A 10002-nucleotide genomic window follows, 5' to 3' on the forward strand; every position below is an offset into this window, starting at 1 on the left:
CAAAAGAGTTGATGCAAAAGATAATGAGCTCATAAATCGATCAAAACTTACAGAAATAGAAGTAAACCATCTTCCATTTTAAACATCTAGTCCACAAAAAAAACGAATAATGATGCAAATGATAATAGGGACTTATTAGTAGGTAGAATAAAGTGCGGTTTTGTGTGGATGGAGGGGCAGTTGAACCCTATTGATGGGGCTTTCGGGATTTGGGGTGTATTTACCGTTCACCTTTTAGTTGTACGTATCCAACATTTCAAGTCAACACATTTTGTGAAAGTATAATGAAACTACGTACGTTTTAAGGCAAATACAGCTCATACAAATAACAAACCAATTGATTTAATATTGTATGAATTTTGCGGCCCTGACTATGTGACACATAAGCAGCATCTTACATTGATTAACACTGCCACATTAACACTGCCAGGGGTATAGACTTAAAGGCAGAAACCAACGAGCCAGACACAATGCGAAGTAGACAGGCCAATCGGATTGTAGTGTGTATGTGGGTGCAAGTTTGCATAGTTTATCACTGTATTTGATGCTGGCTTTCCCACACTGGTTCTATTTACATTTCCCACAAGTTACTCTGTCGCCAAGTGCTGCCTTCCCATCCAGTCACTTCAGCAGCAGGTCAATGGTAGCGTACGGAGGATATGTGACGAAGGGTGATTCTTCTGTGCTTCTTTATTGCGTTTTAAACTTGTAGAATCGGAAAATATCGATTTTATTCTGTGATGTTTGAATTTTGTTTCTCAAAATTGAAACCAGCATTTCCAGCTGTTTGACTCAGCTGGAGATGCTGACCATATTAACTCAGAATAGAGATATATCTATGTGTAGCCATTGAAAGCTCTGCTGTTCAGTGGTAATGGACCAAATTGAATTTGATTGCCTGTGCGCTAAGCCAAGTCGACAGCTGTCAAACATCGATGAACATGAAGGCAGATTATACTATGAACTCTCTGATCAAACACACACACACAAATGCACACACCGCACACACACACACACACACAAACTCCTTCATAGTGGAAAAAATGGTTTACATCACTACAACAGGTCAAAGTCATCATGTTGGCTCATCAATAAGCATGTCACTCCACAGCTGGTTTGAACACACACACACACACACACACACACACACACACACACACACACACACACACACACACACACACACACACACACACACACACACACACACACACTCCGCCTCACAGTGCACGCGGCAGTGCGCCATGCCACCGATGTGTTATAGCTGGCCGGCTGACAGACAAACGCACTTAAACACAGATCAGAGCCGGGAGCACCAGTGGACACACACACACACACATACACAAAAACACAAAGTGTGCACAACACACGCACACATCCGGGCAGACACCACCGCACACTTCTCTCCCGCCGCCTCGGGCACGGCGGGGCTCCACCACCACATCTGTGCCCATCTCAGACACCTCGGCAGAGGGCTGCGGGGGTGAGAGAGGGCCCTGGGCGTCTGGCAGGGGCCGCGCCGCCCCGGCACTGGCAGCCAGCGAGGGAACATCAGCCAGCGGAGGGAGGGAGGGAGGGGCGGGTGGGAAGAAAGATGGGAGGAATAAAAGAGGAGGGGGGGGGGGGGGGGAGAGAGCAGCCAGAGAGGAATATAGGACAGTTGACAAAACGGGCATAAGAGGAAAGAGGCCTGAGAGAACAAAGATGGGCAGAGGTCAATGGAGAGGACCAGAGAGCCATGGATGACAGACTGCAGGTTAGCGTGAGCGGGTGAATCAGAAGACAGAGGGAGAGCGAGGGATGAGTGGAAGGAGGAGAGAGGCCGGTAGTTCCCGCGGCGACGGCGGGTACAGGGCACAGGCAGGTGGCCTCCAGGCCAGGCTGTCCAGCGAACGCCGGCCTGCACCGTCACAGTGTGTGTGTTCGGCAAAGTGTGTGTGTGTGTGTGTGTGTGTGTGTGTGTGTGTGTGTGTGTGTGTGTGTGTGTGTGTGTGTGTGTGTGTGTGTGTGTGTGTGTGTGTGTGTGTGTGTGTGTGTGTGTGTGTGTGTGGTGTGCTCTCGCCAAGGACAGAAGATGGAAACCTGCCGCCATTTTGGCTCTGCTGGAGCTGTTGCTGGACTGGGTACTGTCCTGATGGTACACAGAGCACGGCGCATTTGTGTGTGTGTGTGTGTGTGTGTGTGTGTGTGTGTGTGTGTGTCTGAATATGTCTGTTTGTGTGTGTGTGTGTTCTGAATAATGTCGTGCCGTGGCTAACAGGATTAGAGGTGACCTGGTGAGGTCCAGTCGGTACCACGACCATGGCCCAACAGCGTTTGTTAGTGCGAGTGTGCACGTGTGTGGCTATTATAATAGGATTAGCCATTACCTGGAGCGGTACAGTTGGTATGCTGGTCTGAACTGGAATGGGCTATGCTGGGGGTGGACAGAGGGGAAACGTGTGTGTGTGTGTGTGTGTGTGTGTGTGTGTGTGTGTGTGTGTGTGTGTGTGTGTGTGTGTGTGTGTGTGTGTGTGTGTGTGTGTGTGTGTGTGTGTGTGTGTGTGGCACGTATAATAGGATTAGGTACTACCTGGTGAGGTGCAGTTGGCGCTGGGCATTTGCCAGCTGTTCTGCCAGGCTCAAGGCTTCGGTCTGCCATTGGCTCCCGTCCTTTTGGACCGCCTCCAAGCGATGTTGACAGCCAACCAGCACAGAGCTCAGCTTCTCCACTTCCTGTCCCACAGAGAGAGAGCAGGGGGGGAGGCGAGGTGAGAAAGCCTTACACAACAAGGCCCCGTATGCCCTTTTAAACAAACACACACCCTAAAACGGCTTCAGCCACTAAAACCATGACCAGGTCACTGGAAATTAATGTAAATCGATCCCACAGCAACGTAGATGACATAACATATCCATTCAGCAGTGCCTTTACTTTCATTATTTGTTCATAAGCTGCATGTTATACACAATACTTTAGCAAATTAAAACTTTAGGTTCAAACACTCAAGTGGTTAAATCCCCAAAAAATATTTTATAATAAATAACGCATCCGCCTCTCAAGTTCTGATTGTCCGAAGTAGAAATGTCGAGAGTTTTGACACTGCCGGACATCGCTGAGCCACCTGCGAGGAGCGCTCCGTCTGTCTGGACGTCTTGGTGGCCAGCTCTCTCAGCTCGCTCTCCGTCTCCTTTCTCTTCATCACGGCCTGGCTCAGCTGGTACCGCAGGTCCACACACATCTGAGAGGGAGTCATAGGGGCCTGGTTTAGATGGACCCATTCAGACACTGACCAATGTGTACTTCACAACCTAACAGGTTGGTTGTGAAAGGGCTGCCAGATCTTTAGAGGAGAACAAGCAATGTCAGCTATCAAAAAAAGGTGCACTGCACATGGTTGACGTTTTATTTCAGATTATCTCCTTAGTTATTAAACCTGGAAAACAATCCTTAAAAAACAAATAATTGAATGATTAAAAAGTATAATTTATGTTCATAATGTTGAAACACCAATATAAGCCTATCACTGGTTATTTTGGTCTACTCTACAAGTAGAAAATCAGACTTGAATTTGGGCAGGCTTTTGATGCCACCTAGTGGTGTACACAATGAGCAGTGGTACGATCCTGATCTTGTCCTTAAATCGAAGATTTTACCTTTTTCCCTACAATATTAGTCTACAATGAAAGGAAATTGTTATTATTTTTCTAAATGATTAATTGAGGAAGCCGCACATGAAGACACATTAAAGCATATCATCTTACAAAACCTAAATAAAACACTGTGATCGCTACCTTAACTCAGTGAAGTATGTAGTATTATACAAAGGTATTCACATTATTGAATTTCTATTCAAACCAAACATAATTTAATATTGTAATTTCTTCTTTCAAAAAACCATTGAGTACCGTGGTGCTCTCTTGTTCCTGATTTGTCAGTTTTCGGAGGGTGTCTTCAAGCTGATTGGTCAGTGAAGTTCTCTCTCTGTTTGCTCGATCAAGTTGTCCCTCCAGTTCAGCTACTTGCTGGGAAAGATTTGACACCTGACACACACGCAAACACACAGACACACGCACAAACACAGACACATACACACACACACACCTCATGACTCACTCCCTCAATTAACAAACAACCACACTAAAACAAACACAGGTCTGCCAACACACCTGTTTTTAAGGATTACTCGACTATTACTGCCGGATGACATCATCCAGGACTCATCAAAGCCAAACAAAACTGGCAATGGGTGTTTCTGCGGTATCGGCCTGAGTGACGTGCCCACACGTTACGAAGGAGGAGGAGGTGGAGCTTACCGTTTGCCCCAGCTCCTCCCTCTCCCTGCGGGCCTCTCCGCGGGCCTCCTCCCTGGCCTCCGCCAGCCTCTCCTGCAGGCCCTGCGCCTCCCTCTCCAGCCGCTCCCTCTGCCGACCCAGCTCCCTGGACAGCTGCTCACACTGCAGCTCCACCTGCACACACACACACACACACACACACACACACACACACACACACACACACACACACACACACACACACACACACACACACACACACACACACACACACACACACACACACACACACACACACACACACACGGCAGCATATGACCTCAGTTCTCATTAGGTGTGATGTTTGTGTTCAGGCTACCGGAGGACCTGGGGACACATGTGTATAGAAAGATATGAGGACAAGGACCTTTTAGTGACTGTGAAACAATATTTTCTGCGTGTGTGTGTGTGCGTGCGTGCGTGTCTCTGTGTGTGTGTGTGTGTGTGTGTGTGTGTGTGTGTGTGTGTGTGTGTGTGTGTGTGTGTGTGTGTGTGTGTGTGTGTGTGTGTGTGTGTGTGTGTGTGTGTGTGTGGGCCCTTACCTGGGCCTTATGCAGGTTGGCCTCCTCTGCCACCTCCACGGCCTGTTTGACCTGCAGACAGGCGGACCACTCCCTCTGCTGGGCCTCTCCCTGACTGGCCCGCGCGGCCCGCAGCGCCACCAGCACCTCGTCACGCTCCCTTAAGACACACACTCAGAATCAGGTTGTGTTTTTAACCAGGCGGACTGGGAACAATGCATTGTGTTCCATATATTACTCCTCTAAATGTGTAACTCCTGCCTTTGGTTAGGTGTTTCACCATGTAACGTTCTACATGGCACTCACTAAAGCCCTCACTAAAGAGGGCTAACCACATTCCTTTTTAAGCATTATGGATCCAATTCAAACAAATTCATAATAATTCAAATCAAATCAATAAAATTGTTTCTGCTAATGATGGCCTACAGACTCACTTTTCTGTTATTACTCATAAATATAGCATATGAAACGTCTTAATAAAGAATTTGATAAAACTGAAGATATGAAAATGTATCGCAAACGCTGACGTTGGCAATAGTGCGCGTTTCAAACTATCCACGTTTAAATATGCGATCACATTGCATGTGTGTGTGAAGGGGCGGGTTCCCCTCTGACTGACTTGGCGAGCCTTTCGATGGCCTGCACGTGCACGTTGGTGTGGGTCTCCGCCATGACGGCCTCGTGTTGGGCACACTTGAGACACAGGCCCCCGACGCGAGGGGCCCCGGCGCTCAGCTTGGCGGCCTGTGCCTCCCGCTGTCGAAGGCGGCTGGCCGCCTCCTCACACCCCCTCTGACACCCCACCAGCTCCCTCCTAGGCCCCCCGGGAACAAGAGGGACGGGATGAGAGGAGAAATTAGGTAACAGTGGGAGACGGACTGATGGCGGATTTACTTTATTGACTTCCCTTATTCCTACATGGATTAATAAAGTACATTGTGTCTTGATTTAATGTGATTACGACGTTTAGCGAATTATTTTATCCAAAGCGGCGTACAGTGCATTCAGAGAGGGGTCCGTTAGCAGCGGGTAAGGGTTAGGATGCCTACAGATAGACTGATGGCACCAAGTTTGACGCTAAATGACTCTTTTTGATTGTATCACCAAGTCTGAGTGGGCAGGCATGACATTCCAACTATGAATAATAATGGCAGTTAAATGGAGGCTCAAAATACTCCCACTGTACCAAGCATGTGTTCAATTACTGATGATTGCCTTAATATTGTATATGCTAATGTACATGATTAATATGTTTAAATACAAATACATTACCAGCTATACACAAGGTTTTTCTCAAGGAGTATCTTGAATAAGATAACGTTTAATCAAATGTATGATGCAATGCACAAAGCGATCCTACTTTGGGGCTAGTGAGCTAGTGAAATGTAGCTTTGGGGCAATGATTTACTGACCTTAGAGAGGTGACCTGATCCTCCAATGTTTCAGTCTGGGCCTGGTGCAGTGCCTTCAGCTGCTCCTAAACCATCAGTATGTAACAAACACACAGACACACGCACATACACACAAACACACACACACACACACACACACATTTACTCTGAGACATTGAAACCTACTATGGTTTGTGAAGAGCTGGGTACTGATAGGAGTTTCGAGATGACAAACAGAGGAATCTTTATGTCACCTCACCAGTTCCTTCTTCCATGTTTGGTCATCAATTCCCTGAGACGACCTGTTGCCTGGGGTTGATCCTGTATGACCTCTGACCCCTGGAGATTCATTGCACTGAAAAACAAGGAAGCAAACAAAGCAGGGTGATGATGCTGTCACTAAAGATGCATAAATGTACATTATTCGGTAGATCACTCCATCATGATAATCACTGGAAGACCAGAGGCACCACCGGCGCTGTCAGTTTTCAGCCTCTCAACTCTCACACACACACACACACACACACACACACACACACACACACACACACACACACACACACACACACACACACACAGTACCTTTGACTCTAGCACTGTCTTGTCCATCAGTGTTTTATTCAGGCTGGATTGCAGCTTCTCATTCTCCACCACAACCACCTGCACCCTCTGCTTAACCCCCTGGACCTCCTCCTGAACACACACACACACACACACACACACACACACACACACACACACACACACACACACACACACACACACACACACACACACACACACACACACACACACACACACACACACACACACACACACACACACACACACACACATTAGATCCCCAGGCCACCAAGGAACAGGGTGCATCACTGAGTACCGACCATTGACACACACATAAAGACAAACCTTCCTGATCAATACACACAGTTCCCAAAACCCACCTTGCAGAATTTGACCTCGGCCTCCAGATGCTGGATGTACTCTGATTGGTTGTAAATGATTGGGACTAAATCCTGAATGGCAGTCATTCCTGAGCCACCCTCCCCCTGTGGGAGCTGTCGTCAGGACACATATGGAGGACACAAAACAAGCTGATATACAGGTGGTAGACATGGGGAGAATGGGGACTTATGGGAAATCATATTTGACAAAGACCTTTGAGGAAAGCATGTCTTTGAGTAGAGGCAGGAAGATGCTTTACTTTAAGCTGGGTATGGGAACGATTGTTACCTTGGAGGGAGAGTATCTCTGTGATGTAGAAAGAGGAGGAGATTTTTCCTTTTGCTGCTTCATTAGGAAGGTCCTCAACTGGTTGACTAGGGGACACACAACCACACACACACAATTACTATTTTGAACCCATACACCAAAAAGTGTGTCAATAGGTGAACTAATAGTACTAGAAAATTATGTGCCGTGATATACTCAGTACATCTTGGCAGTGATTGTACCACGATCAGCTCATGGATGGATGAAAGGCTATAACCAGAAGTCACCATTCACCTGCTTCGCTCTGGGATCTTTTGCTCCACGAAGCATCCTCCTTTCCCCCCGATGCACTGCGGGGTCCACTGCTTGACCCTGCGGTGCTTGCATCCACCACTTCCGATTCCTCCTCCTCCCCATGCTTTTGCTGCGACAGAGTACTGCTCAACTGCTGGATACTGCGATTAGCCCGTTCTGAAAAAACACCAAGAAATCATTATCATGCATGTTGAGGGCATCTGTTTTCGTCTTCACATGCTCTGATGCATCGGTCAGCAGATCAGAAAGCCAACAACAGGTGGTTTGAGTTACTGGAAGTATGGCGGAAAGCGCTTTGTGGCTTCGTTCCCATGCATTTTTTTCATTTTCCAGACATTGTCACCTGGTATGGGGTTCCGTTAAATGATCAGTTATTGCAATGAGAACATATGAGAATAGATATGAGCAGTGCGATATGAGCTTTATACCCAGACGTTGTTCCTGAATTTAGTTGGCTACATTGTACCTCTAAGCTTTTTCTGGTAATCGGAAAGCTCGTCTTCCTCATCAGAACCCAGTGGTTTCATTGTTTGATTCAACAGATATGCAATATAAAGTCAACGGTGTCGTTTCCATCAACAACTTTTGAAGAGCCAATATTGTCAACGGTTCAAGGATAATATATCCTCGGTTCTTAAACATTGTTGGCGGAAGGTGGTGCTTGCCATCGCTGGAGGACTTGTCTTATAACTGCACCGAACTGCCGAGCCGAAACTTGTAGACAGACCAAGCGCTCCTCTGAGTCACCATCTTTACTTCCGTAAACACAAGGCTGCTCAGCGAACACTGGAATTGTAGTTCTTTGTATTCGCCTTGTAGTTCTATGTTTAAAGGAGCTGCGTTTCTTCTGCCACAGTGTGGTCAATAGTGTTTACAGCATGCATCCAGCTTGTTAATAGCATTTTTAATTAATCATACACATTTTATTAAGGTGTATGTCTCATGGCTTATAAAACATAATAATAATAAAAAAGTGTGTGTGTGTGTGTGTGTGTGTGTGTGTGTGTGTGTGTGTGTGTGTGTGTGTGTGTGTGTGTTTGTGTGTGTGTGTGTGTGTGTGTGTGTGTGTGTGTGTGTGTGTGTGTGTGTGTGTGTGTGTGTGTGTGTGTGTGTGTGTGTGTGTGTGTGTGTGTGTGTGTGTGTGTGTGTGTGTGCGTGTGTGCGTGTGTGTACTGATAAATAAGTTGTTTGAATGTGTGAAGTATGTAGCAACAAATGATTAAAGTGACATTATGAGATTCTGCATGTGAGCATACTGGAAGCATGCGTGCAATTGCGCTGTGTGTGGGGGGTGGGGGCGTGGGGTATCTGTGTGACTGTTATAGGCAAAGGCGCATCTCAGTAAACAATGATTTGGCTTTTTTGTGCAAAATCGTAGAGCAGGGACAAGTCCCATTGTGTCAGAATGGGACTTGAGTGCTGTTCTTTAAATTACCTAGTGATCATTTGACAGGGTGGACAGGGTTTATTTGTATTTAGACGGTCCCCTGTCATAATCACAATTGTAGCTACGATTTGCCTACAGCATTAACAAATTGCACAATCTTGTTTTTTTCCAAAGCTGCCAGTTTATTGTTGTGCACCACTGACACCATCGTGGTTAGGGCCATGCTAACTAAGCTGCACTCACATGAGAGCTTTTGCAGTTTTGCAACATCTTAGTTGAACATGTAAATGTATTCTATGCAGAAGATACCAAATCAACTGTCATATTTCTGTCTATTGAATTCACATCTTTTTAGTGTGCTTTTGTTTTTATAAAAATGATTACAGACAATTATATAACGTATACCATAACATAGATGTTTTTTTCTCATGCATATTTTTTTATCTAAAATAGTTTAATTCACAATCTGAAATAAATTAGCTCGTAGTTTAAAGACATATATAGCCAATGCTGATCGATATCCTACATGATGCTAATATAAAATGCTGGCCATTCCAGACCTCTCTCTTTGCGTACAATAATATCAGCTTCGACGTTCCAAAAATATTTCCCACCCACAACACCAAGCTAGCCGAGGTACTGCTGCGTTTGCGGCGGTAACTTTATCTGATTGGCCGAAAGCGTTTTCTGTCAAGGCAGGGCTCTACTGCTTACAGCAAAATAAAGGCAAGAGTCTTGAGAAAGCGGCAGGCAAGATGGACATGTAGGACCAGGCTAAAGCAATACTGGTGTTGAAGGGGTAATTCGGTTCCAGTTTGGAAGGATAACGCCTTGAGATGAATCATTATGTTTCTGAGGGGGC

General features: G+C 46.2%; 1 protein-coding gene across 1 annotated transcript in view; it reads right to left on the reverse strand.

Annotated features, from left to right (window-relative positions):
• The window catches only part of sdccag8 (SHH signaling and ciliogenesis regulator sdccag8), a 50681-nt gene extending 42277 nt beyond the window's left edge, over nucleotides 1-8404 (reverse strand). Inside the window, 13 exon segments of the mRNA XM_060073946.1 lie at nucleotides 2573-2715; nucleotides 3105-3221; nucleotides 3889-4023; nucleotides 4297-4449; nucleotides 4857-4995; nucleotides 5455-5649; nucleotides 6248-6312; nucleotides 6486-6581; nucleotides 6809-6919; nucleotides 7171-7284; nucleotides 7460-7545; nucleotides 7733-7909; nucleotides 8220-8404. Of these exon segments, the coding sequence (XP_059929929.1) occupies nucleotides 2573-2715; nucleotides 3105-3221; nucleotides 3889-4023; nucleotides 4297-4449; nucleotides 4857-4995; nucleotides 5455-5649; nucleotides 6248-6312; nucleotides 6486-6581; nucleotides 6809-6919; nucleotides 7171-7284; nucleotides 7460-7545; nucleotides 7733-7909; nucleotides 8220-8280 (1592 nt within the window). The 5' untranslated portion in view covers nucleotides 8281-8404.
• Between the last annotated feature and the right edge of the window lie 1598 nt (nucleotides 8405-10002).

This window comes from Gadus macrocephalus, chromosome 15, assembly GCF_031168955.1.
Source record: "Gadus macrocephalus chromosome 15, ASM3116895v1".
In the NCBI taxonomy this organism is placed as follows: Eukaryota; Metazoa; Chordata; class Actinopteri; order Gadiformes; family Gadidae; genus Gadus; species Gadus macrocephalus.